This window comes from Chrysemys picta, chromosome 2 (assembly GCF_011386835.1).
Source record: "Chrysemys picta bellii isolate R12L10 chromosome 2, ASM1138683v2, whole genome shotgun sequence".
NCBI lineage: Eukaryota > Metazoa > Chordata > Testudines > Emydidae > Chrysemys > Chrysemys picta.
Window position 1 is genome coordinate 147,849,807 of NC_088792.1, and position 25,321 is coordinate 147,875,127.

Below are 25,321 nucleotides of genomic sequence, written 5' to 3' on the forward strand. Positions count from 1 at the left end.
TTCCAGAGACTTGATTTGAACCTGCAGTTTATTCTATCAGTGCTACAAGCCTGAACCAAGAACTTGGCCATTACTGTATGGAATTGATTCCATTTCACCAATTCTAGCTCTCATCTGTATTTCTTTCTTTTATGAATAAACCTTTAGATTTTAGATTCTAAAGCAGGGGTGGGCAAACTATAGCCCACGGACCAGACCCAAAGCCCTGAGGGATCCGGCCCACGTCCCTGTGGCCCCCAGGCGGGGGGAGGTAGAGGGCTCCATACATTGCCCCCCACAGCTCCCATTGGCCTGGAACAGGGAACCGCACCCAATGGGAGCTTCGGGGGAGGTACCTGGAGGTGTGGCAAGGGTAGCACACACGGAGCCCTCTGCCCTCCCTCCCCCAGGGACCCACCACCCTGGAGCCTAGGGTGACCAGATGTCCCAATTTAATAGGGACAGTCCCGTTTTTTGGGTCTTTTTCTTATATAGGCTCCTATTACCCCCCACCCTTGTCCCGATTTTTCACACTTGCTGTCTGCTCACCCTATCGGAGCCGCTTTAGGTAAGCAGCACCAGGCCGGAGCTCAAACCCCTCCTGTACCCCAACCCCCTGCCCTGAGCCCCCTCCTAAACCCCACACCCCTCCTGCACCCCAATCCCCTACCCTGAGCCCCCTCATACCTCCTGCACCCCAACCCCCTGTCCTGAGCCCCCTCCTACACCCCACTCCCCTCCTACACCCCAACCCCCTACCCTGAGCCCCCTCATACCTCCTGCACCCCAATCCCCTGCCCTGAGCCCCCTCATACACCCCACACCCCTCCTGAACCCCAACCCCCTACCCTGAGCCCCCTCATACCGCCTGCACCCCAACCTCCTGCCCTGAGCCCCCTTGTGGACCTCACACCCCTCCTGCACCCCAACCCCCTGCCCTGAGCCCCTTCATACACCATGCACCCCTCCTCTGCCCCAATCTCTAGCCCTGAGCCCTTTCCTGCATACCGCACCCCGTCCCACACCCCACACTCCCTCCCGCACCCCAACCCCCTGCCCCAGCCCTGCATACAATTTCCCCACCCAGATGTGGCCCTCGGCCCAAAAAGTTTGCCCACCCCTGTTCTAAAGGATTGGCAACAGCGTGATTGGTGGGTAAGATCTGACTTGTATATTGACCTGGGTCTGGGGCTTGGTCCTTTGGGATCTGGAGAACCTTTTTTCTTTTACTGGGGCATTGGTTTTCATAAAACCAAAAAACAAGTGGCACTGGTGGTGATACTGGGAAACTGGAGTGTCTTAAGGGAATTGCTGGTGTGATTTGTGGTTAGCCAGTGGGGTAAAACCAAAGTCTTCTCTGTTTGGCTGGTTTGGTGCCTTGGTGTGCAAAGGACCCCAGCCTGGGGCTGTAATTGCCCTGCTCTGAGCAATCTGTCCTCAATTGACACTCTGTCCCACCAAGGGCAGCATCGTTACAGCCCCTCAGTCTCTCCTGGTCTGGGTTTAGACTGGGTAACTGGGTGAAAATTACTGGCCTGTGCTGAACAGGGGCCCTTCTGGCCCAAGAGTCAATGAAACAATTTCATTCCCAAGAGCTTAGCAGAGGCAGGAATCCTTTGCACTGAAATGCAGCTGCCTCTGGGGTGGAGCCCAGCAGCCTGCACCAACATGCCAATGTGGGGTGGAGACGGAGGAACCCCACACCAGGGTTTCCCCTTTGCAAGGTTAAATGCAGACAAAGGTGGAAGGGTGAGAACAAGGTTTAAATATAATTCAGGTAGTAAATTGTTATGTAAACACTGAGAGGTGGGTTCCGCCTGGCCCCAGGGCCAGAATCTGCCTGGAATTAAACACAGCAAATCAGAGCCCCCAGACTTCCGGGAATCAGAGAGATGCAGCCCCCCCCAGCTCGGCCCATCCTAGGGGCGGACAACTCGCTGGGCAAGGAAAGTGCATGCGCCCGCCCCCCCCCCCCCCCCCCAGGGGACCGAGTGACGGGGCGTCTTGCTGGGGAGCACTGAGTGTGAGGAGACAGCGCCCCCTAGTGCTGAGCTAGGGCTTCGAGGTCAGTGCTGGAGGTGGGGAATCCCACTCCACTCCCTGCAGCACAGCACCCCCTGGCTCTGCCCTGGGGCTGGCACTGAGTGCATGGGGGCCCTCCGAGGCGGTAGGGGAGGAGATTTGAAGATGCAAAGGGGGGGCTGTCCGGCAGCAGAACCCCCCGACCCGCATTGAGTGAGAGAGGAGTGACCCCCGGCAGTAGCAGCAGCTCGGTGCCTCCTGGCTCTACCCCTCAGAAGTGGCAGGAGGCCACTGGAGGGTCTCCGGGCCCATGGCCCTTGCTCTGCTCTTCCTTGTTCTGGAAGCTGGGGTTCCTCATGGTCAGACTACCCTCAGGGCTCCTCTTCTCCAGCTGTGGGGCCTCGGCCCGGGCTGCGGCGGAGCTGCGGCTGGGCCCTAGGGTACAGGAGGGGCAGGTTAGAGCCGGGTGGGATGGCGGGTGCCATGGCTAGGGGTATAACAGGCAGCTTCCCCCCCCCTGCCAACCATGGTGCCCCCGTGCCCTGCCCCCTTCCTTCCAGCTCTGGGGCAGGATCCCTGGCTGTTGGACTGCGTTCCTGAAGATTTGCTCCTCCATGGGGCTGCATGAGGGGGTCCCTGGGGAGGAGGTTGGGGCTGGGGGGCGGCTCCCCTCAGAGATGGAGCTGGGGGAGGGTGGCGGGGGGCAGTGAGGGGAGCCGGGCAGCGAAGCATACTGGCAGAGCCTGAAGGGACGGGGGCAAGGGGTGCTGGGGGAAGCCGGGAGGTGGTGGACAGGCAGGGGCACTGGAAGGGTGGGCAAGCAGCCAGGGGTGGCTGAGGTGCTGGAGGAGATGGGATGGGGGCAGCGAGGGGTGCGGGGGGCACTAGGGGGGATAGGTGAGCAGTGTGTGGGTGCTGGGGGGGCAGTGCGGGCGGCCAGGAGACGGGTGCTGGGGCAGGCGGGCAGGTGGGGGACGGGCGCTGGGGGAGGCGGGCAGTCGGGGGACGGGCGCTGGGGGAGGCGGGCAGCGCAGGGTAGTGGGGCGGGCGCTGTGGGAGGTGGGCGGCCGGAGCAGGCGCTGGGGGAGGTGGGCAGTGCAGGGTAGTGGGGCGGGCGCTGGGTGAGGCATGCAGCGCAGGTGGCCAGGGCAGGCGCTGGGGGAGGCGGACAGCGTGGGGGCCGGGGCGGGCACTGGGGGAGGTGGGCAGTGCAGGGTAGTGGGGCGGGCGCTGAGGAGGCGGGCAGCACAGGCGGGCGCTGGGGCAGGCAGGCAGCGCGGGCGCTGGGGGAGGGCAGCGCAGGGTAGTGGGGCGGGCGCTGGGGAGGCGGGCAGCATGGGCGGCCAGGACGCAGGCGGCAGGCACCGAAGTAGCTGAGCAGCACAGGCAGGAAGACCAGGCCGTGCAGCAGGCCCAGCAGCGTGATAAGCAGGTTCAGGCGGAAGAAGAAGATCTGGATGAGCTGGGCCTTGGCGAATGCCAGCACCACGATGCCCGGCAGGTTGGTCATGGCCACGCCCGCGAAGACCTGCAGCGAAGGGGGTTGGTCAGAGATGACCCCGGTCACCCCCACCCTGCCCCTCCCTCCCTGGGGCTGGCCGGCCCCTGACCCCCCTGCCTTGCCCTGCGGCCCCCCACTCACCGCGCTGCCCATGTTGATGGTGGCCTCCTTGGCCCTCTCTAGCCGAGTGGGCTGAGTGCTGACGGCAAAGGCCCGGGTCAGGTGGGACACGAACTCCACCGAGATGCCCACGGCCTGCAAGGGGCACAGGGTAGTTAGCAGGGCTGGGGCAGGCTCAAAGCGCCCCCCCACAGCACTCTGTGGCCCCCCAGCACCTGCACCATCTGCCCACAGCACCCAAACCCCATGCCTGGGATCAGAGACCCCGCCCCGTGGGACACAGTGGCAGAGGGCAGCGAGAGATCACTGGGCCTGCTGGGTAATGGGTTCTCCATGCAGCACTGAATCAAGGACCCACCTACCCATGAAGTCCTGTCCCAGCATGCAATGGGTTTCGGAGCATCACAGCCATGCCCTCCCCTGCCTTGTCTGGGTCCTGTGGGCATCTGTGAATGGCACCTGGGGCAGGGATGGGGGATGCTGGGAAGCAGGCACCTGGGGCTGGAGGTTGGGTGCGGGTGCTGGGCGGCTGGGGCTGTGATTTGGGGGCCCAGGGGTGGGATTCGGGGGCTGGATGCCAGGCACCTGGGGCTTGGTGTTGGGCTCCTGGTGATGGAGGCTGGAAGCTGGGTGCCCAGGTCTGGGTTCCAGGTGCTGGAGGCTGGATGCCTGGGGCTGAATGCTAGGTGCCCAGGGCTGGAGGCTGGGTGCCCAGAGCTGGAGGCTGAGTGGCTGGGTATTGGGTGCCCAGGGCTGGGAGCCCGGGGCTGGCACGCACCGTCACCAGATTGATGAGGGAGATGGCATTGTAGCTGATGTCCCAGAGCGTCATAGCGCCCACGGTGTCCACCAGGATCATGACGATGGTGAGCAGGTTTATGAGGCCCGAGCGCAGGTCCATGCCCAGCAGCACACAGCAGACGGCGAAGGTGGGCACCAGGCAGAGCGCCAGGTTGAAGAGCCCCTCGTTGACAATGGTGAGGTACTGCTCGTAGAACACGTAGGTGACCCTGGGAGCCGGGCACAGCGTGAGACAGCAACGCCCCACCCCAGGACCCTCCCTGCCTCTCCCCTGGGACATGGGCCCCTGGACAGCCCCCTGCCTGGATCCTCCCCTGCTTTCCCCCGGGACACAGGCCTCTGGACAGCCCCCCCCCCCCCCCCAGGACCTTCCCCACCTCCCCCCGGGACACAGGTCCTTGGACAGCCCCCTGCCCGGATCCTCCCCTGCCTCCCCTCTGGGACACAGGCCCTTGGACAGCCCCCCCGCGCCTCCCCCTGGGATGGCCGCCCCGGGACCCATTCCCCTGTGCCTGGGACATGGACCCTCAGACTGCCCTTGGGACCCCCACCCGTGCCCAGGACATGGGCCCCTGGATGGCCTCCGGGACACGGGCCCCCCGGGACCCTCCCCTGCCTTCCCCTGGAACACGGGTCCCTTCCACAGACCCCCCGGACCCATCCCTCTGTGCCTGGGACATGGGCCCCTGGACGTTCCCCGGGACCATCCCCTCCCTGCCTCAGGGACATGGGCCCCATTGTGCTGCCCCTCTGTCTCTACTCCGATTGGACTGGCCTCAGCCCCAATCCCTGCAGACATGGGCCCATCCAGGCTGCCCCTCACAGGGGACCCAATGGGCATCCCCTCCCCCTTCTCCTCATGGGACAAGGCAGTGACATCCTTATGGGAAACACCCCCCAGCGCCCCCCCGACGCCCAGGAACCCCTCCGTGCCATCTGCCCCCTCACGTATAAGGGAAGACCCGGAAGTTGGGGTCGGTGCCCGGCACCCGCCGCATGGAGTGGGTGATGTTGGTTGCCAGCGCCCGTGCCGCCCGCAGCGCGGCCGTGTACTCCTGGGAGTTAGTGAGGGGCGTGTGGTAGGCCATGAACCGCGAGGCTGGGGAGATGTGGGGGTAAGACCACTGCCCCCTGGCCTGGAGAGCTCCCCTGGGACCCCCACCCCTCCCAGTGCTCCCCTCCCCCCACATCCTGGGATCCCCTCCCCCACTGTGCCCTCCCACTGTTCCCCTCCCCGAAATCCTGGGACCCTCTCCCCCACTGTGCCCTCTCCCTGCCCTGTCCCCCATATCCTGGGACTCCCCCCCCACTATGCCCTCCCAGTATCCCCCACCCCCCGCCCCACACCCACGGGGCCCCTTTGTGCCCACTCTTTCCCCAGCATGCGACAGACAATGGGCCTGGACCCCCAGCGCTGTGCGGTGCGGGAGGGCAGTGCGGTCCTGGCGCCTGCAGGGGGCAGAGTGCTGTGTGCCATTCCCCCCTCCCCTGGGGGCCAGGCCCTCCCCGCCGTCTCACTGCAGAGGGGGTCTCCCCTGCCCCCCGTGAGGGTGTCCCCAGCGCGACTGGCACTTACCCTGGATCTCGCCGTCTGGGCCCAGCTTCACAGCGGTGTCGTAGGCTCCCAGCCCCCTGGCGGGGACAGGAGAGGGGTGAGTGAGAGCGGGGAGGGGCAGGGTGAACCCCCCCGCTCCATGGGAAGCCCTCCCCCCAGCTGAGTCTGCCAACAGCCTGAGCTGCCCGCTATGGGGCAAGGTGTGCCTGGAGAGGTTCCCAGCGGGGCAGACGTGGGGTCCCCGTGTGGGGCAATGCTGGGCCCCAGGGTGCCAGCATGGGGCTCTGAGTCCAGCCCCATCAGCCAGGGTACGTGTGTCCTGCACTGCTAGCCAGGCTGGGGACAGAGGGGTGGCTGGGGGGGTGCTGCTAGCTGGTCCCAGAAAGGGCAGGGGACACCCCCCCCCCCGAGGTGGTGGCTTCCCAGGGCAGAACGCCCCTAGAATGGCAAACTTGGGGGGGGAGGGGTCAGTTGGAAACTTTTCCCCATAGGTCAGGCCAGCGCTCATGGCCAGCGCCCCCGGGTCCTGCCAGGAGCCTGTGCCCCACCCACCCAGCACAGCCATGGGCACAGCGAGGGCCTGGTGAGCTACAGGCCCCTGGGACAGTCAGTTACTCTCTGTGTGTGTGAGACACCCCTGGCCAGCAGGGGGCGCTGTCTGTCTGACCCCCTCGCCAGCAGGGGGCGCTGCGTGGGTGTGTGTATGTCTCACCTCTCACCAGCAGGGTGCGCTGTCTGTCTGTCTGACCCCTCACCAGCAGGGGGTGCTGCATGTGTGTATGTCTCACCTCTCACCAGCAGGGGGCGCTGTGTGGGGCATGTGCTGCACCCTAGTCCCAGCCCCCATGCCCGCAGGGCATGTTTCCAGCCCCCAAGGACTGCCCCGTGCCTGACCCCTCCCCCGCTGCCATTCTAGCGCCAGGCCCTGCCCCTGCCAGCACCTACCCCTTGGGGCAGTTGAGGTTGGGCATGTCGTGCAGGAACCAGGGCAGGAAGCGGTTGAACTGCTCCACCGAGGGGCGAATGACCTCGCTCAGGCTCCTCATGCAGCTGAACGGGCAGCTGGTGGTGGCTGTGGGGCAAGAGGCTGGCACGGTGAGGGGGCCACAGGGTGTGAATCCTGGGGCAGGAGGGCATGGGGGGCTCTGCTCACCCAGAGGAATTCCCAGGGTGGATCAGACCTGGCTCTGCCTGGACCTGTCTCCTCTCCCACAGGGCCAGTCCCAGGGACGTGCCAGAGCCCCCATCCCATGGCTCTTCTGGAATCACCGGCCCCTTGGAGCTGTTTCTCCCAGACCCCATTAGGCCAGGGCCGGCTCATGGCCAGGGGTGGGAGAGCTCAGATTCCTGCTGTTGCTTTATCCCTCCAGGGAGCTCCAACTGCTTTTCTGCCCAGATCAATGCAGGGCTCTGCTCAGCTCTTGGCCTTGGAGATCTAGTGGCTGGGAGTTCCGCAGGCACCGCTGGATTGAAAACCAGGGGGTTGTGCCTTTTATTGCTTGCATCTGATGAAGTGGGCTGTAGCCCATGAAAGCTTATGCTCAAATCAATTTGTTAATCTCTAAGGTGCCACAAGTACTCCAGTTCTTTTTGCAGGATGAGCTGTGCACCCAGCCATGCCCTTTGCCATCCCACTACGGCCAGACTCCTCCCCTCCCCCTTTGCCTCTCACTCCCGCCCCCCCAAAAACACACTGATCAGAGCTGAGTCTGGCAAGCGCTGGCAAAGTCACTTTTGGCTGAAACCAGCTTTCCAGTGTGGCTGGGGGGCTGGCCAGACCCCACTGATCCTACCACCGAGCTCTCTGCCCCAGCCTGCCCCCACCAGGATCTCACGCCGATCTGAGGGGAAATCCGGCTTTTCCGCCCTGCCCCAAACCCCTGGGGCTCTGGCTGGCCCCTGGCATTGGAATCACCTGGCCGCGGCATTCAGCAATGGGAGCCAGACGCCATTGGGGCGCGCAGAGCCCCTCTGTCCGAGGTGTGGTCCTGTCTCGCTGAGGGGCGAGCCCTCTTCTCCAGCCCTCCCCATCCCCAGACTGCAGGGTCCCTGCCTTGCCCTGCCTCCAGGGGCCCCCAGCCCATCTCTAACCCCTCTCTCCTGCCCCCTTGGTTGGGGGTCACAGTGCCACACCTGCCGGGGAAGCCCTTTCTGTGCCGAGCCCTGGGCAGCACTGTCAGGTTAACCCCCCGTGCCCTATGGGCGAGACCTACTGTTGGTGGACGGGCAGAACTGGCTGTCCTCGGAGCTGATGCGGCAGCATCTCGACAGCGGGTGGAGCCAGTCAATGAAGTCATCCACCCAGGACGAGGCAGGGATGGCCAGGTAGGATCTGCAAGAGGAGCAGGGGGTGGACGGTTAGACGCTGGGCATTGGGGAGCCCTGCCTGCTGGGATGCAGCATGGAGGAGACCTGGCAGGGGGTTGCAGGCCTTGCTGTAGGGCACCACGGGCCCACCCAGGTCAGGCTAGGGACAGAGCTGGGCAGGAGGCGCTGTGTGGGCTGGGCGACCCGGGCTCAGATAATGACTTAGGTCCCAAGAGACCATCAGAGGTGCTCGTCTTTGTCCAAACAACAAATCAACACAGCGAGGTGCCCAGAAGACGCCCAGAGCTTGGGGGCGATGGCCTGCAGGTCGGGAGTGAGGGGCACCGGCAGAATTGCGGGGCAGGGGCATCGGGGCAGACCAAGGGGTCCTGGCAGAGCTGGGAGGGCAGGGGTGGCAGGTCAGAGCGAGGGCCCTGGCAGAGCTTGGGGGGCAGGGGTGTCAGGGCAGAGCGAGGGGCCCTGCAGAGCCAGGGGTCAGGGGCTGTGGGTCGGAGCGAAGGCCCCGCAGAGCCGGGGGGCAGGGACTGTGGGTTGGAGCAACGGCCCTGCAGAGCTGTGTGTGGCCCCATGGCTGGGCGCCCCTCTCCCGGCCCCAGGGGCACTCACACGTTGGAGAACTTTGTGGCATACTGGATCTTCTGGGTCAGGGAGTTGTTGTCACAGCCGGTGCTGGAGCAGACGCCGTCCATGCCGGGCCCGGTGGAGAAGTTGTAACCGCCGGTGGTGACAAAGTAGGTGGGCAGGCCCACCATGAAGTATTGGTTCAGGTACTGGAAGTATTGCACCATGTAGGAGTCCTAAGGAGACACCGCAGGACCCGTCATGCCAGCTCCCTGCCCCTGCCACCCCGGGGGGGCGGGGGTAGCTAGGTTGGCTCAGAAACGGTGCCCCACCCAGCCATGGCCTTACCCACCGTCATCTCCCCACCTCACGCTGGCACTGACCTGGGCACGAGCCGTGGCTAGCGTGTCAGCCCCCTCCACTGGCACCACAGAACAGAGGGCAGTGCCAAGATGTGGCCTGCCCTCCCAGGCACCCCCCAGCCTGGGCCCCACAGAGATGCCAGGCCCAGAGCTCCCAGTGGGGCTGCAGCCCCTGGAACCTCCTGCCCCAGGGCAAGCTGGTGTCTTTGAGCGGGAGATGGAGCAACCTCAGGGCTAAGGGGCACCCCACACCTCCCTAGCCCCCGCCCAACCCACTGGGTGCCCGCCTCCAGCCAGCCTCCTTGGAGCCCAGCCCAGGGCAATGCCCCCAGGGGAGAGCAAGGCTGGAACCCACCCAGGCGCTGAGGGCACGATGGGGAGGTGCCCAGATACCCTGGTTATGGGGTGGCAGAAAGGCCTGGGCGGAGCAAGACCGAGCTGCCCTCTTGGGGCTCCTGGGAAGCTGCCATCATGGCCGCAGTGGGGCGCGACTGCCCAACGGCCAAGGGGCGTCAGGGCCAGGCAGCGCCTGGACAGGGCCTGCAGCCCAGGCTCCGGGCGCCCTGTGAGAGCCGCGCTGCCCGGGCAGACACGGGGGGCATGCGGGGGGGGGGGGGGTTCTCACCTTGGGCATCGCCAGCTCCTGGTCCAGCCCCACGGGCACCTGCAGCGCCAGGTAGATCCCAGCGCAGAACATGAACAGGAAAAGCAGCATCTGGGAGGTAGGGGGCACCATGGTGAGGACAGCTCTACCGCCCCTCCCCCACCCCAGCCCCCTCCCCTCCCTGCCACAGAGCACCCCAGCCCCAGCACAAGGGCCCAACCCCGCCTGCGTAGAGGCTCCCCCATCCTGGCACCCGGGCCCCCTCCCCCAACCTTAGACCCAACACCCTACCTGCCCCTCCCCCGCCCTGGCACCCGGGCCCCCTCCCCCAACCTTGGACCCAACACCCTACCTGCCCCTCCCCCGCCCTGGCACCCAGGCTCCCTCCCCCCAACCTTGGACCCAACACCCTACCTGCCCCTCCCCCGCCCTGGCACCCAGGCCCCCTCCCCCAACCTTGGACCCAACACCCTACTTTCCCCTGCCCTGGCACCCGGGCCCCCTCCCTTCCCCTCTCCCCCCCCACTCACCACCAGGGCCCTGACAGCACGGTTCAGCAGCACGGGGGTGTAGATGCGCCGCATGAAGGGACGCAGCAGCCCCTCACTCCGCACCGGGCACCCCGCCTTGCTCAGGCGGTGGCAGCAGCAGAGGTCAAGGCGGGCGGCCTGGGGGCAAAAGAACCGTCAAATCTACCTGCTTGGTGCAGCTGGGGAATGGCCCCGCCCCCTCCGTCCCTGTGCCCCCTGGCAGGAGCCCCTCCCCTCCTGCCCCCCAGCCCCGTGCCCCCCGGCGGGCACCTCTCACCTCCTGCCTGCGGGCATCGAGGGAGACCAGCGCCACGAACATGGACATCTGGAGCAGGAAGTCAAAGAGCACGGCCAGGGCGGCGTTGAGAGCAAAGGTGCGAACCGCTGGCATCCGCGTCAGGGAGCCTGTGGGCACGAGAGCTCGTGAGTGGGGGGGTCCTTGTGCCCAGGGGAAGCAGCTCGTGAGTGTGGGGGAGGGGCCCTGTGTGCACCTGGAGCTACCCTGCCCAGACTGGCATTTTCCGGGCGCGGGTCCCGACGCCCCAGCCATGGTCTGGCGGCATGCCAGAAGGGCACAAGCAGCAATGGTGCTGGGCACCCTCAGGTGCCCCATACCTGGGCCCAGCCCTCTCCCAGCTCAGGCCCCCTTGTCCTGCGCCACAGGCACTCACCCAGGAAGAAGCAGGTGGCCTCGGAGAAGCTGCACAAGAGCATGCTGGGTGCCACGGTGCCCAGCACCCGCCCGATGTGCTGCTCACGCCGCTCGCCCGGCTCCCGCACCGACCTCTGCAAAGCACCCACCAGGGTGAGGGGAGGGGCTGGGTGATGCCCCCCAACTGCCTCGCCCTGCCAGGAGCACCCCCACCCGGCCCCCGGCCCCCGCATTGCCCTGCCAGGGGCACCTCCACCCAGCCTGCTGCTCCCCAACTGCCTTGCCCTGCTGGGGCACCCCCACCCAGCCGCCTGCCCCCCAACTGCCTCGCTCTTCTGGGCCCCCCCCAGTGCCCCCACTGCCATGCCAGGGGCACCCCCACTTGGCCTGCTGCCCCCGAACTGCCTGGCTCCACCGGGGGCACCCCCACCCAGCCCCCTGCCTGCCCTGCCTGCCAGGGGCACCCCACCTGGCCACCTGCCCCACAACTGCCCCACCCTGCCGGGGTACCCCCACCTGGCCACCTGCCCCTCAATTGCCCTGCCAGGGGCACCCACACCCAGCCTGCTGCCCCCCACCTGCCCTGCCCTGGCAGGGGCACACCCCTTGCCTATTGCCCCTCCCCCATGTCCTGCTAGTAGATCCCACCCCACAGAACCGCCCCCAGCCTGTTTTTCTTCCTTTCATCACTTGCTCCCACAGCCAGACAGTGTTGATTCCCCCCACCCCCACCCCTGCTGCTGTGGGAAGGGCCCCTCTGACCCCCACGTTCATGAGTGTCAGCCCCTGATCCCAGCCCCCTCAGCTGGGCCCCAGTGGGACGCCCCAGCCCATGACCGATGAGATGTTTCCCAGTGGGCCCCAGGAGCCGATGGGATGTTGCCCAGTAGGATATGCCAGGAGGGGGCACTGCCCTGGGGGGTGGGGGATAGAAGGGATTCTGCGGGGGGCTGGGCATTCTGGGGGGGCTGGGTACTCTGGGGGGGAAGGGCTGGGCTGGGTGTTTGGGGGGGCTGGGTACTCCGGGGGTTGGGCTGTGCTGGGTGTTCTGGGGGGGCTGGATACTCTGGGGGGGGAGGGGGGCTGGGCTGGGTGTTCTGGGTGGGGGGGCTGGGTGCCCCAGCTCACCTGGTATTCCAGCACGAAGATGAAGATGTTGTCAGCGCCCACAGCCAGCACGAGGAAGGGAACCACCTCAATGATGACGAGGGAGGAGGGCAGCCCCACATAGGCGTAGAAGCCCATGGAGGAGAACACGGCGCCCAGCACCACCAGAATCCCGCCCAGGCCCAGCGTCACCTTGGAGTCCACCTGCAGGAGGCAGCGCGGTGGGTCAGGGCGGCTCACACCTGTGCGGGGCAGGGCCTCTCAGGACTGACGTGGAGCCTGGGTGAGATGCTACAGAGACCTTCTAGGGGTTGCAGGGAGCGGGGTGGGGGGCTCGGCCAGGCTATGGGCCTGGGGCTGTGCATGGCAGTGCCAGGGGCTGGTTGTGGGGTTAGTGGGTGGCGCTCTCCCCTGGCGCTCAGGGCAGGCTATGGGGTGGGGTTGTGTGCGCTGGGCTGTGGGGTGAGCGAGCCGGGGCTCTGCAGAGGTGCAGGATACATGCAGTGGACCCTGGTCGTTCTGTGGCGGCTGGTTGAGTCTGTTCCAAGCTGGGCAAAGGACCCAACCGGCTCTAGAGACTGAGGGTCCCCAACAGGCAGCCCCAGCCCCCCACTCTTCAGGGAGAAGGCAGCCCCCTCTCCAGGGCCCGCTCAGCCCCAGGGGGTGCCAGCGAGGGGTGGGCACAAGGCTGCTTGGCTACTAGAGACTGGCATGAGACAGGCCAGCAGACAGGCACTGCCCTCACCACAAGCTCATGCCAGGGCCCCACCCCAGTCCCCTGCTTCCCAAAGCAAGCCCCATAGCCTCCCGCCAGCCCCGCTGCCCCCGTACCAGGATTCGCCTGCAGCTGGAGTACTCGCCCAGGGCCAGCGCGATGTAGAGGAAGATCACCAGGTAGCTGATGGCGAAGATGGGGATGTCCTCGGCCGTGGTGCGGTTAATCTCGTCCTCCAGGGAGCGCTGTGGGGGCCGGGGGTTAGAGGCAGGCAGTGCCACATGGGGCAGGGTCAGTGCCTGCTTCCCGCTGCCACTGGCTGGAACTGTGCCCGCTGGAGCCAAGAGCTGTGCCCAGGGGCCTCCTATGGGGCTAGAGGGCTGGGCTGTCCCCATGCACCCTGGGGTGCCCTCTATTTGCCCCTGCCCTGACTGCGGCTGTCCCTCCCCCATCCCTTACTGCTGTCCCCCCTCTCCTCCCAGCCCCAGTCTGGCATCAGGAAATGCCCCGTGCCTGTCACCGTCTCCCCGCATATGCCCCCAAACCAGAGCTTGCCCACTATGCCAGCAGCAGAGGCTCATCGTTGGCCTTTAATGGGGCAAGGAGAGGGGGCAACAGGATGGGGGGAGTCACTCCGAGCTGGGGGCTGCTCCGGGCTGTGCAGTGTTGGGGGTCCCGGCTCCAGAGAGCAGTGGGGGCTGAACAGCCCTGAGCCATAAGAGAATTGTTTGAGCCCCCATTGTGCAGGGCTGGCCTCCAGCCGGGTCTCTGCAATGGCTTGGCGCTGCCCCCGGTACCTCGGCCATGTAGGCGATGGTGTAGGTGTGGGCGTGGGCCCGCTGGAACTCCCCCACCACCTGCAGGAAGCGCTGCTCCCACAGCAGCACCCAGGCGTAGCGCGGGTCACTGCGCGGGTAGTTGTTCAGCGAGAAGGTGAGGATCAGTGCCTGGGCCTCCGAATAATCTTCACCTGGCGGGGGGAGGGCACTGAGAGCCAGCAGGCACAGACATCCCCCTCCTCCCGCCAGCCCCTGGCAGAAAGCCTCCTGCCCCCACCCACGGCAGCACCAGTCCACAGGAAAGGAGCGGGTCTGGTAAGGGAGATTGTAAATATCCAGACTTTGCCACCCCGCCCTACCTGGGCACCTTCCAGCTCAGGATCGAGGGCCACTTCCCGAATACCAGCCCCCGGGATCAGTGCAGGAGTGGCATGGAGCCTTCCAGCATCACTGACAGGCAACCACCTCTGGGCTGCAGCGTGGTAGCTGGCTAACCCCGCACCGCGACGCCTGCTGACCATTTAGGACAGGAAGTAACAGTTCTGTACCCAGCTGATACTGCCACAGGGTGGAGGGAGGTCAGGGAGGCAGGCTGGAGTCCCTGGAGCACTGGCCAGGATCCTTAGCACAGGGTCCTGGGATCTCATATTGCCCCAAGCAGCCAGGGCCTCAGTTCCTGTCTCCTCTTCCAGACAGCACCTCCAGGAGCATAGCGCCCCCACTGGACTGAACCAGCTAAGTCATGTGCCGGGGCTGGGGGCTTCTCACCCAGATGCCGGGAGCCCCGCAGGGCTGATGCTCCAGAGCGGACCTGGAGTCACCCTGGCTGGATGGGCACAATCCCTGCTCGGTCCCACCAGGCCAGATGCAGGCAAGCAGCTCCATGGCTCCCTGCTGCCCCCCACGCCAGCCCCACCACCAGCTACCCCATGATCCGGCCCTGGAATGGGGTGTCCCCGAGGCTCAGCCATCTCTTTCTACAGCCCGTCTCTGGCTGGACCTTGGCCCCTCAGCGGCTGGCACTGCCACTGCTCGGTCCTGCCCCGCTCGGACGCTGCTGCTGCTCTCTTTGCCTCACACCTTCGGCGCATCAGACACCCGCCGCTGGTCTTCTCTCACTAGGTCCCGCTTGGCTGTCCCCACCCTGCCCATCGCCTCTCCTGCGCTGGTGAGCCCCGCTGTGCTTCGCCAGTCATGCCAGCTGGCACCGCTCACGTGGTACATGCCCAACAAATACCACTGGGCACCAGCTGCCCCTCACGCTGGGGAGAAGCTCCCTGCGAACATCCCCAGAGCTGCCTCATTATCCACCTTTCAGCCCCTCCGTCACTGTGCCCCCGGCCGCGGTGCCAGGCTGCTGGGGCGCTGTGCCCAACACCCGCCAGGCCGACCCACCACATGCTTCCCTTGTGACCCCCACCCCCACGGAGCTGTGAGCTGGTGGAGGAGGAGGGCGGTCACTGCCCGCGAAGCCGCAGGGCTGGGTGCCCTCCTGGCGCTGGTGCCCCTTACCTGTGTAGCCACCCACGGCCAGGAAGGGGAAGACGGGCGCGCCGTAGTCAGCCATGCAGCTCAGCTGCAGGTTGGTGATGTCCTTGAAGGAGAGAGGCGAGCTGGGGAGGCAGAAGGAGTGAGTGAGGGCGGGATGCCTGCCGGGGGCACTGCAGGGCCCCCGTTCCCTGGTCCTCCTGGTGCCACAGTCCCATTGGCTCTGCGGCACTGTGCCCATGCACAGCGCTCTGCGAGCTGTAGCCTGTGCCAGGAGCTCCCCCTAGGGATGGACCCAGGGTGGCGGCAGAGAGAAGGGGGGCTGGAGGCAGACCACAGGGCGGGGAGGGGAACTGCGAAGCGGAAGGGTGGAGAGATCAGAGACGGAGGAAGCCAGTGACAGGGGAGGAGCTGGCGGTGGGCACGGCAGGAGCAGCAGGAAAGGAAGGTTGGCAGCCTCTAACCACCCCCATCTCCAGCCTTTCTGCAGGGGGCGCCCAGCATGGCAGAGCTACTGCCCCACAGGGAGCTCCCCACCCCAGGGCTGAGCCGCTGCCCGTCCCCCACAGCCCTCCAGGGAGAGCCCCCCAGTGTAGATCCAGAGCCTCCCAGCACACATCCCAGCAGGGAGTCCCCCAGAGTCACCCTGTGAGGAAGTGGGAATTTTTGGAAGTATTCTTGTGATGCCTACCTGTGACTCAGTTTCCCCCGTACTTTTCATGCAACCCTATGGGGGCGAAAGAGTTAAGTCTGCCCTTGGGGCTGGGCAGGAGCCGGGGAGGTGGGAGTAGCCGAGGCTGACCCAGGTGTATGGGAAATCCAGGCAGGGAGTGGTGCATAACAGGCCCGGGGCTGGAGGGGGCAAGGGGTGGGTTCCCCCAGCTCTCACCAGGGATGCTGAGCAGAGGCAGCTGGAGAACAAAGCCCAAGGGGCCTGGGGATACAGAGCCGGCTTCGGGGACAGGCAACGGGGCGGCGAGGCAGAGCCTGGCAGGCGCCCGTGGCCGCGTGGCTGGGGGGCACCGGCTTGGCCAGCACCACGTCTCTGTGCTGAACTCACACCAGCCTGCGCCCAGCTGACCAATAAACCCTGCTCTGCTGGGACAGGCTGCCTGGGGTCCCTGCACTCCTGGCTGGCTTGGCCGCGCACCCAGGCAGAGCTCCGGGTGCGACGCAGGAGGGCTGGGATGCCATGGCCCACCCTGAAGGAAGAGGGGGACCCCTGGGGGGCTGGCAAGCTGAAGGGGTCCCCGGGGCTGTTTAAAAGCTGGGGTGCACCCATGATAACCCCCTCGTCCCCAACATCAGTCCAGCTACCCCCACTGCCATTGCCAGGCCGGTGGCCCCCACCAGCGCTAGCCCAGTGTGCACCACCAGTCCCACCCGCCCCAGGCCGCCCCTGTCGCTCCCTCCCCCAGATGACTGGCTCGAGCGCCCTGGAACACCGCCATGCTCCGTGGGGACCTGGTGCCATTACACGCCTTTCCTCTGGGTGGGCTCCAGGGGGCGACAGGCAGTGGCACTGCTGGACTCTCTCCCTCCAAGTGCCCAGCCACACCAGACATTTGTGATGTGGCTATTGGCTTGGAAAGTAACCATGTCCCCATGGAAACCAGATGCCACAGCAATGCCAGCCTCAGGACCTGCTGCTCGGCGCCTGAACACAACAGCAAGGGGTGCGGCACCTGGACCAGCCTGGCAGCAAATGCCAGCCTGACGGCCCCTGGTATGCACCCCATGGGGGAGGGGATTGACTAAGCCAATCCAGGTGACTCCCAGCATCAGACAAGTGGGAATTTTTGGTAGTATTTTTATGTGCCTCAGTTTCCCCTGTATGCTGTGGGAGGAAGGGCTGTGTGCTCTCTGGCAGGCTACTGTGATGAAGTGGGGGGTTTCTTGTTTTCTGTGGAGTTTCAATGGTTTGCATGTGGAGGGGGTGGGACTCAGTTTCCCTGGGGGTTACTGGTTTAACGAGGTGAGGGGAGAGGGAGTTTGTTTTGCAGAGGACCGGAGAGAGGACTCGGGGACCCAGCCGATGGCCGGGAGGATGGATACCCCAGCGACCGGTGACCTGGTGACCTGGTGACCCGGAGGCCCAGCTGAGGAGATGCAGCCGGTTCTGGCCAGTGGGTGGACAATGGGCTGCAGAGTGAGGATCCAGTGACCTAACCAGCCGGTTCCAGCCAGAGGACAGAAGCAAGGAGAGGAGGCCCCAGTTTATGACCCTGTTTACCTGGAGAGAAGACAATGGACAGAGGCGGGGCCTGGGGCCGGTGATATCAGATGCCCAGCTGGGAAGCAGGGCGGCTCTGGGCTGGAGAGGGGGAACAGGCAGGGCCTACCTGGGTGCAGAGAGACTGGGATGTGCTGGGCTGAGGGAGGCCAGGCCTGAGGCCCTGAGAGTTTCCTGTGTTGTGTTCAACCCTCAATAAACCCTCCTGTTTTATGCTGGATGAGAGTCACTCCGGTCTAGAGAACAGGGTGGCATCAACCCCTTCGGGTTGTGGAGGCCTGGGGGGTCCAGAGCGAGTGGACTCCCTGAGGGGGCCCACGGCGAGAAACAGGTGTGCTAAGGCTCCGAGAGGTGTGGCTCCAGGAGGTGGAGGGGCCTGATCCCGAGAGAGAGTGGACCCCCGCGAAGGGCTGTCTCCCTAACAGGAGTACCCCCCATGGACCGCATGGGGCCAAGAGTGGGCACGATTTGTGAGTCCGTGACAGCTACGACACAGGTGTGAATGGCTCCTAGCTGTCTGGGGCCTTCGGTCCCACATCAGTGGAGCTCTGGAGAAGAGCACGCAAATCCGATTGCCTGGGCATGGAGCCCCAGAGAGCAGCACTGCCCGCCTCTCCCAGGGTCTGAGCTGCAGCTCGGGGAGCTCAAAGTGGGCTGTGGGAAGTAGTTGGGGCACCTGACCTGGGACAAAGGGAGGTCAGAGGGACGGGGCTGAGGGCTCTGGGCTAACCAGGATGGACAGGGCTGGATCTTTCTTTTCTCTTTTCTTTTCTTTCCAAGGCCTCCCTGTGCTGTGTCCAGCCGAGTGCCCATGCTGACTGGGTGTCCCTGCAGAGGCTGGTGGAGGGGCGTGTGCTGCTCCCCGAGATCGTCCCAGTCTCCCTCAGGGGCTGCCTGGGTGGGACTTGCTGAGCGGAGCTCACGGTGGGAAGCTCGGGGGCTGACGGCCTAAGGAGGTGGTGAAGCTGCAGGGCTTGTCCTGGTGGAACAGAGAGACTGCCGGGGGTCTGGCTCGCTGAAGGGGGCCTCCCAGAGACTGTGCCGCAGCTGGGGCCATAGCCCCGGTCCTGGGGATCCGTGACACTAAGATGTCAGGGAGCTTCCTCCCGGGGATGGACTGGGAAAGGAGAGAGGCACCGAAGAGCTGACACTGAACTGTCATTGGATTGACTGTGGCGTCTGACACTTAGCCGAACTCGGCAGCGCTGTAAGCACAAGAGGCGGCCAGACGGAGACATTAAAACCAGAATAGCGAAGCCAGACATGATTCGCAACCCAAACCAAATGCCACATGCTGGGCCCAGCTGCCTAGGACAAATCCACACTAGCAGATGGCCAGCAAAGCTCCCAAACGCAGAACCCGGGGAGAGGATGAAAAGGAAAGTGATGGGCCAGGAAATGCTGGGTGAAAACAGAGGTGGTAGAACATGTGTGGAAGGAACAGCTGAGCCAGGGAACGAGGCAGGAGCTGGGCCAGAATCCCGAGGCCGACAGGCGACGGGGCGGACCGAGGAGGGCTTGGAAACGCACGAGAGAAGCAGAGTGGAAAGCGATCAGTCCTGCTCCGGAAGGAAAAGGCCACAGATGGGGGGCTAAGGGGGACATGGAATAAAGGGGCATCAGTCAAGTCCAAGTCTCTACAGACCATTAGCGGGTATGGAACCACGACCTTCTGTGTTGACTCCTACCCCCTGAGCCAAAGGGGAGAGCTGTGCGGGGAGCCCAGGGCTGGGCTAGCAGGGGGCTGCAGGTCGGGAATGAGGGGCATTGGCAGAGCCGTGCGGGAAGTGTGCACGCCCCCTGTTCTCCCACACCGGGGTCTGGCACTTACTTGACGCAGTAGAGGAAGTGGTCTTTCCAGTCCACCATGCCCGTCTGGCTCCCCTGCGTCTGGCTGGCCGTCATCTCCAGGCGGGTGCGGTTGTTCTGGAAGTACTGCGCCAGGCTGTTGACGCAGCAGTCGGTGGCGCTGGCATTGTTGGGGTTCAGGGGGGCGTAGCAGACGTCCTTGAGCGTCACATTCCTGCCGTCCTTCTCCGACCAGACCTCGATCTCCTGCAGCCGCGTCTGCAGCTCCAGCAGGTCCAGCAGGACAGCCATGGAGAGGATCCCGCTGAAGTTCTTCCTGCCTAGGAGGAGGGAGTCGTAGGTGTAGCTGGGGCGGCCCTTGGCTGTGAGGATCACCTGGTTGGTCCTGAAGAAGGGCCCGAAGTTCTGGTCATAGAAGTCCTTCTCCTGTCGGGCCTGGCTGTCGGGCGAGGACCAGAGTTCCACGGGGTCAGTGGTGAGCTGGATAAAGACCATCCCGCAGGAGAGCCCCACCACCACCACGGCTGAGACCAAGATGACCGAGACTGGGTGGGAAGCCACCATGGTGCCCCATCTCCTGAACATCTCCCCCAGGACGCGGTGGGTGGCCTGGCTGAGCTTCTCCGAGCGTGTCAGCTGGTCCCTCTGGCGCTGCCGCCCCTCGCCGCTGGCCTGCCTGGATCTGGAGACACAGCGCCACACAAGGAAGGCTCCGAAGAGCACGGTCAGCAGGCAGAAGAGCAGGCAGCACACAAACAAGACTCCATCTAGGCTGCCCACCTTGAAGGGCGGGGGCTGGGGCGTGGGGGCGGGGATCTGTGGGCAGGATTCGGCACAGTCCAGGCAGGAGCACGGCTCCCCGTCGGCACTGATGGCCTTGCCGCAGCTCCAAGTCTTGCTGTTGAGCGGCACAATGCCCTCCCCGATGGCACCATTGGTGGGCACCAGCTGGAAGTCGATATCCAGCGGGGCCAGCCCGTTGCTGCTGTCCCCCTGGAAGTCCAGCCAGCGCTGGCTGGTGCACAGGGTGGCACCGTACTTGCCGCACATGGCAGTGATGGCGTAGCCACCAGTGGCGGGGATCCGGACGCCCTTGCAGGAGTCATAGGACTGGTCAGCGAAGCTCTGGTTGTAGAAGCACTGGTACTCCAGCACGCCCACCTGCCTGCCCAGGATGGTGGTGCGGTTGAAGAAGCGGGTGACGTTGGTGAAGAGGCTCTGGTTGGGGCTACAGATGTTCTGGCAGTAGATGTTGGCGAAGTTCTCGGAGCAGGCGGGGCAGCGAGTCAAGACGGCCTGAGAGATGGCCAGGCTGAGCTGCAGGGCCACCAGCTGAGTGTAGGAGCAGCAGGCGTACGTGGCATTCTCGCCCGTGTACAGCTGGGGGCACACCTCCTTCAGCTTGCTGAGGGTGGCGTCTTTGAGCAGCCGGGCCGGTGTGTTGGAGAGGCAGGGCACCGGCGACCACAGCAGGCTCACGTTGATCTCGGGGTTCCGCCCGCACTCGCCGTAGAAGGAGCAGTACCCAGCTTGGTGGGTTTCTGTCAGCGCCGCTGCAGCCTGTCCCCACAGGAAAGAAAGGAGACAGGTTACCAGCAGCGCGGCTGGGGAGCTGGGAGTCACTGGGGATGGGACCCACCCTAAGCCCTCAGCCCCACGACCCAGGGACACCCCAGTGCAAGACTGACCCCCACGACCCAACCCCCAACCTGGGGGCACCCCTAGTGTGAGCCAACCACCTGCATCCCGACCCCCAACTCGGGGAAACCCCCAGTGTGAGCCAACCACCTGCATCCCGACCCCCAACTTGGGGACACCCCCAGTGTGAGCCAACCACCTGCATCCCGACCCCCAACTCGGGGACACCCCCAGTGTGAGCCAACCACCTGCACCCCGACCCCCAACCCTGGGACACCCCAGTGTGAGCCGACCACCTGCACCCCAACCCCCAACCCAGAAACCCTCCCAGTGGGAGACCGACCCCCCCACCCTGACCCCCAGTGCCTTGACAGCACCACATGACCTCTCCTAGAGTGCGACTGACCCCCAACCACACAACCCCCAACTTAATGAGACCATCCTCCTCACCCCAACCCCCAACACTGTGACACCCCCCCACAGCATGAGATCAGCACCAGGCCCTGCACCTGCCCTGCCCTCCCACCCCGCTGAGAGCTTTCATACCGCCTGGCCAGCTGCTCCCAGCGCCCCCCTATTTCCAAACTGCCTCTGAATTCTTTTCAACCCCCTCAAGATCGTTTTTTCACCCAACATCTTTCTGAACTTTAAAATGGGGAATTTTCCAGATCAAGCAAGTTTGAGTTTGGAAAACTGTCGGGTGCCTGAGCTGACCAATCAAACTGGCAGCAGCCCCACTGTGCCCAGCCCTGGACCCCCGGCAGGATTCGGGCACAGCTAGGAGCTGGCCCTGGTGAGATGCTTAATGACTTCTTTGTTTCAGTTTTCACCAAGAAGATTGGTGGTGATTGGATGTCTAACATAGCGAATGCCAGTGAAAATGAGGTAGGATCAGAGGCTAAAACAGGGAAAGAACAAGTTAAAAATTATTTAGACAAGTTAGATGTCTTCAAGCCACCAGGGCCTAATGAAATGCATCCTAGAATACTCAAGGAGCTGCCTGAGGAGATATCTGAGCCATTAGTGATTATCTTTGAAAACTCATGGAAGACGGGAGAGAGTCCAGAAGACTGGAAAAGGGCAAATATAGTGCCCATCTACAAAAAGGGAAATAAGGAGAACCCTGGGGAATTACAGATAGGGTGACCAGATAGCAAGTGTGAAAAATCGGGACTGGGGTGGGGGGTAATAGGAGCCTATATAAGAAAAAGACCCAAAAATCGGGAATGTCCCTATAAAATCGGGACATCTGGTCACCCTAATTACAGACCAGTCAACTTAACTTCTGTACCCAGAAAGATAATGGAGCAAATAATTAAACAATCAATTTTTAAATATCTAGAAGATAATGACGTGATAAGTAACAGTCAGCATGGATTTGTCAAGAACAAATCGTGTGAAACCAACCTGATAGCTTTCTTTGACAGGGCAACAAGCCTTGTGGATATGGGGGAAGCGGTAGAGGTGGTATATTTTGACTTTAGTAAAGCTTTTGATTCTATCTCACATGACCTTCTCATAAACAAACTAGGGAAATGCAGCCTAGATGGAGCTACTATAAGGTGGGTGCATAACTGGTTGGAAAACCGTTCCCAGAGAGTAGTTATCAGTGGTTCACAGTCAGGCTGGAAGGGCATAATCAGTGGGGTCCCACAGGGATTGGATCTGAGTCTGGTTCTGTTCAATATCTTCATCAATGATTTAGATAATGGCACAGAGAGTGTAGGACTGATGAATGAAATTGTTTTTAATTGTTCACTTTATTAATGTAACTTCATAAGTAAAGTTTTATGAATGAAACAATATTCATTCATAAAACCGGTTATCCCAATAACTGGCTAATTAACAATTAAGATGCTTGTTAAGAGCCATAGCTGTTCAGTCAGCTGCCTTTGTAAGTTTCACTATCAATCCAATTCCTGCTTAAATCACTAAGACTTGCACTGTTTCAGTATTGTAATTTCTGTTCACCATTTATTACACTTGCCTACAGTGGAACTTCTGTTCACTGTTTGCCATCCATTAGACTTGTCTATATTGTAACTTCTCTTCACTGTTTGCCATATTGTAATTCAAACCCCAGTTTAAAACGCTTACTCCATTTTGTAAGGGCTTGCTGCAACCTTCATTTTTGCAAACCCTGCTGTAATCTTATTAGTTTAGTTTAGATGTGTGAATGAGGTATGTATGGATGATGGAATCAACCTCCAGCCCCAGCCTGTCCTGATTAAATAGAGTTCAAACACCAACGGCTGAAGATGCAGACAAGAGCCCGAACAAAGTAAGAAGAATCCACCCTAAAAAGAAAAGGTACAATAGAAGGAAGATCAAAGCCCGGTCCAAGGCTGAAAGTCATGTCTGCAATTGACGGGTGATCAATCACCAAACCCAGAGGCAGCGTGACACAGCAAGACATATAGACTCTGGATTCAAACTAAAGCCTACAGAAAGGATGGGTGAGATGGAAAACTTTGGAGGAGGGTAACATTCTGCTGCCAACATGGAAGGGTATCGGTGCATGCCCAACAGAGACCCAGCTCGTCCTTGTGCCTGGCTTTCCTGGCCAGTTAGCCGCCACAAGCTACGAACCCAAGCTGCAAACTCAAGCCACAGACTCAAGCAGGACTGGTAACTATGCAGCAGCTGCAGAACATCTGATGGATGTGTGTGTGTGTGAATGTGTGTGTGTGTATAGGTATTAGGTATAATGTGTGTGTATAAGGATTAAGATATTAAGTTATTGGTCATAAATCAAATTGTTATAATAATAAATGTGGCATCTTTATCTTGTCCCCTTTAATAAGCTCTTGCTAATTTTTATTGGTATAACAAGAGTACACTTATAAAGTTTGCAGACGATACCAAGCTGGACGGGGTTGCAAGTGCTTTGGAGGATAGGATTAAAATTTCAAAATGATCTGGACAAACTGGAGAAATGGTGTGAAGTAACTAGGATGAAATTCAATAAGGACAAATGCGCAGTACTCCGCTTAGGAAGGAACAATCAGTTGCACACACACAAAATGGGCAATGACTGCCTAGGAAGGAGTCCCGTGGAAAGGGATCTGGGGGTCATAGTGGATCACAAGCTAAATATGAGTCAACAGTGTAACGCTGCTGCAAAAAAAGCAAACATCATTCTGGGCTGGATTAGCAAGAATGTTGTAAGCAAGACACAAGAAGTCATTCTTCTGCTCTACTCCACGCTGATTAGCCCTCAACTGGAGTAGTGTGTCCAGTTCTGGGTGCCACATTTCAGGAAAGATGTGGACAAATTAGAGAAAATCCAGAGAAGAGCAACAAAAATGATGAAAGGTCTAGAAAACATGAGCTATGAGGGAAGATTGAAAACATTGGGTTTGTTTAGTCTGAGGAAGAGAAGACTGAGAGGGGACATGATGACAGTTTTCAGTTACATAAAAAGTTGTTTCAAGGAGGAGGGAGAAAAATTGTTTTTCTTAACCTCTGAGGACAGGACAAGAAGCAATGGGCTTAAATTGCAGCAAGGGCGATTTAGGTTGGACATTAGAAAAAAGTTCCTAACTGTCAGGGTGCTTGAGTGCTTGAATAAATTGCCCAGGGAGATTGTGGAATCTACATCACTGGAGATTTTTAAGAGCAGGTTGGACAAACACCTGTCAGGGATGGTCTAGATAATATTTAGTCCTGCCATGAGGCAGGGGACTGGACTAGATGACCTCTCGGGGACCCTTCCAGTCCTAGGATTCTATGAATGCACCCCACACACACATCAATGCACCTGCCCACAACCATCCTTGCCGATGCCAACGTGAGTCCCACCTGGTACTGGGGACAATGCCAGTCCTACCAGCCCAGAAACTGGGCACCCCTTAACCACAGAACACAGCACCCCCGCCATTGCTGTCGGAGAGATCCCCACTGGGGGAAGAAGCAGGCATCTTCGGCCAGCGGGCCTGTGATCACCCCCTGCCCACAGGCTATGGGCTCAGACCCTTACGTAGGGATCCCTCAACTCCATCAGACCTTTGGACACTGAAAGCGTTGGCCGGATCGGGGCCAGTGCCCCCTAGGGGGGAAAGGCCCCGTGTTCCCTCCCCTGCCCCCCTGAGCCAGCCAGTCCCTGCCCTGTGGGTGGATCGGAGCCTGCCCATTCCCTGCCCATCCTTGAAGCTGCCCCAGACTGGCACAATCACCCTGTTTTTGGAAGAGACGATGCCAGAGACGCCAGCCCAGCCCAGTTCCCTGGGTGGCTCCAGGAGCCCTTCAGCAGCTGTTCTGTATAAGGGTCCCCTGCCCTCCCCGTACTCCCCAGACCCTGCCAAACAGCTGGTGCAGTGGGGAGTGACTGGCCATGCCCAGGACTCACTCACCAGGCCCAGGGTGGCGCTGAGCAGCACCAGGGTGAGCGGGAAGCGGCCCAGCATCCTCTCAGTGTTGCCAGCCCTGGAGGAGCAGGTGGCAGTGGGAGCCCAGGGCCAGGTCTGTCCCACCCCCATGGGCCCTGCATTAATGCAGCTACTGCCTGCTATTAGCCCGGCTGGCCTGATGGCCAGAA

At 62.2% G+C, this 25,321-nt stretch overlaps 1 protein-coding gene across 3 annotated transcripts; it reads right to left on the reverse strand.

Moving 5' to 3' along the window:
* Positions 1-1,103: 1,103 nt before the first annotated feature.
* NPC1L1 (NPC1 like intracellular cholesterol transporter 1) lies at positions 1,104-25,286 on the reverse strand. 3 transcript variants are annotated; one of them, XM_005304421.3, is made up of 19 exons: positions 25,137-25,286; positions 19,169-20,706; positions 15,129-15,229; positions 13,635-13,807; positions 12,954-13,082; positions 12,144-12,326; positions 11,035-11,149; positions 10,641-10,768; positions 10,364-10,501; positions 9,855-9,944; positions 8,913-9,103; positions 8,192-8,310; positions 6,924-7,050; positions 6,000-6,055; positions 5,372-5,522; positions 4,401-4,632; positions 3,644-3,757; positions 3,367-3,529; positions 1,113-2,436 (listed from the first exon to the last, which is right to left on the reverse strand). In XM_005304421.3, exons 1-19 carry the CDS (start codon positions 25,260-25,262, stop codon positions 2,273-2,275), a joined length of 4,038 nt encoding a protein of 1,345 aa, XP_005304478.2. In that variant the 5' UTR covers positions 25,263-25,286; the 3' UTR covers positions 1,113-2,272. The 3 variants fall into 3 exon arrangements, 2 of the variants coding, with proteins under 2 accessions (XP_065440357.1, XP_005304478.2); XM_065584285.1 differs by lacking the exon at positions 3,367-3,529 and having other exon boundaries at positions 1,104-2,436; XR_010598581.1 differs by lacking the exons at positions 1,113-2,436; positions 3,367-3,529; positions 5,372-5,522.
* Positions 25,287-25,321: the final 35 nt, after the last annotated feature.

Bases quoted from the DNA above. Each gene is read 5' to 3' on its own strand.
- NPC1L1 (XM_005304421.3), bottom strand. From the start codon at position 25,262: ATGGGGGTGGGACAGACCTGGCCCTGGGCTCCCACTGCCACCTGCTCC. The intron at 9,104-9,854 runs GTGAGAACCCCC...GTGTCTCCTTAG, and splicing joins AGGAGCTGGCGATGCCCAAG to GACTCCTACATGGTGCAATA. The intron at 4,633-5,371 runs GTGAGGGGGCAG...CCCGGCTCCCAG, and splicing joins TTCCGGGTCTTCCCTTATAC to GGTCACCTACGTGTTCTACG.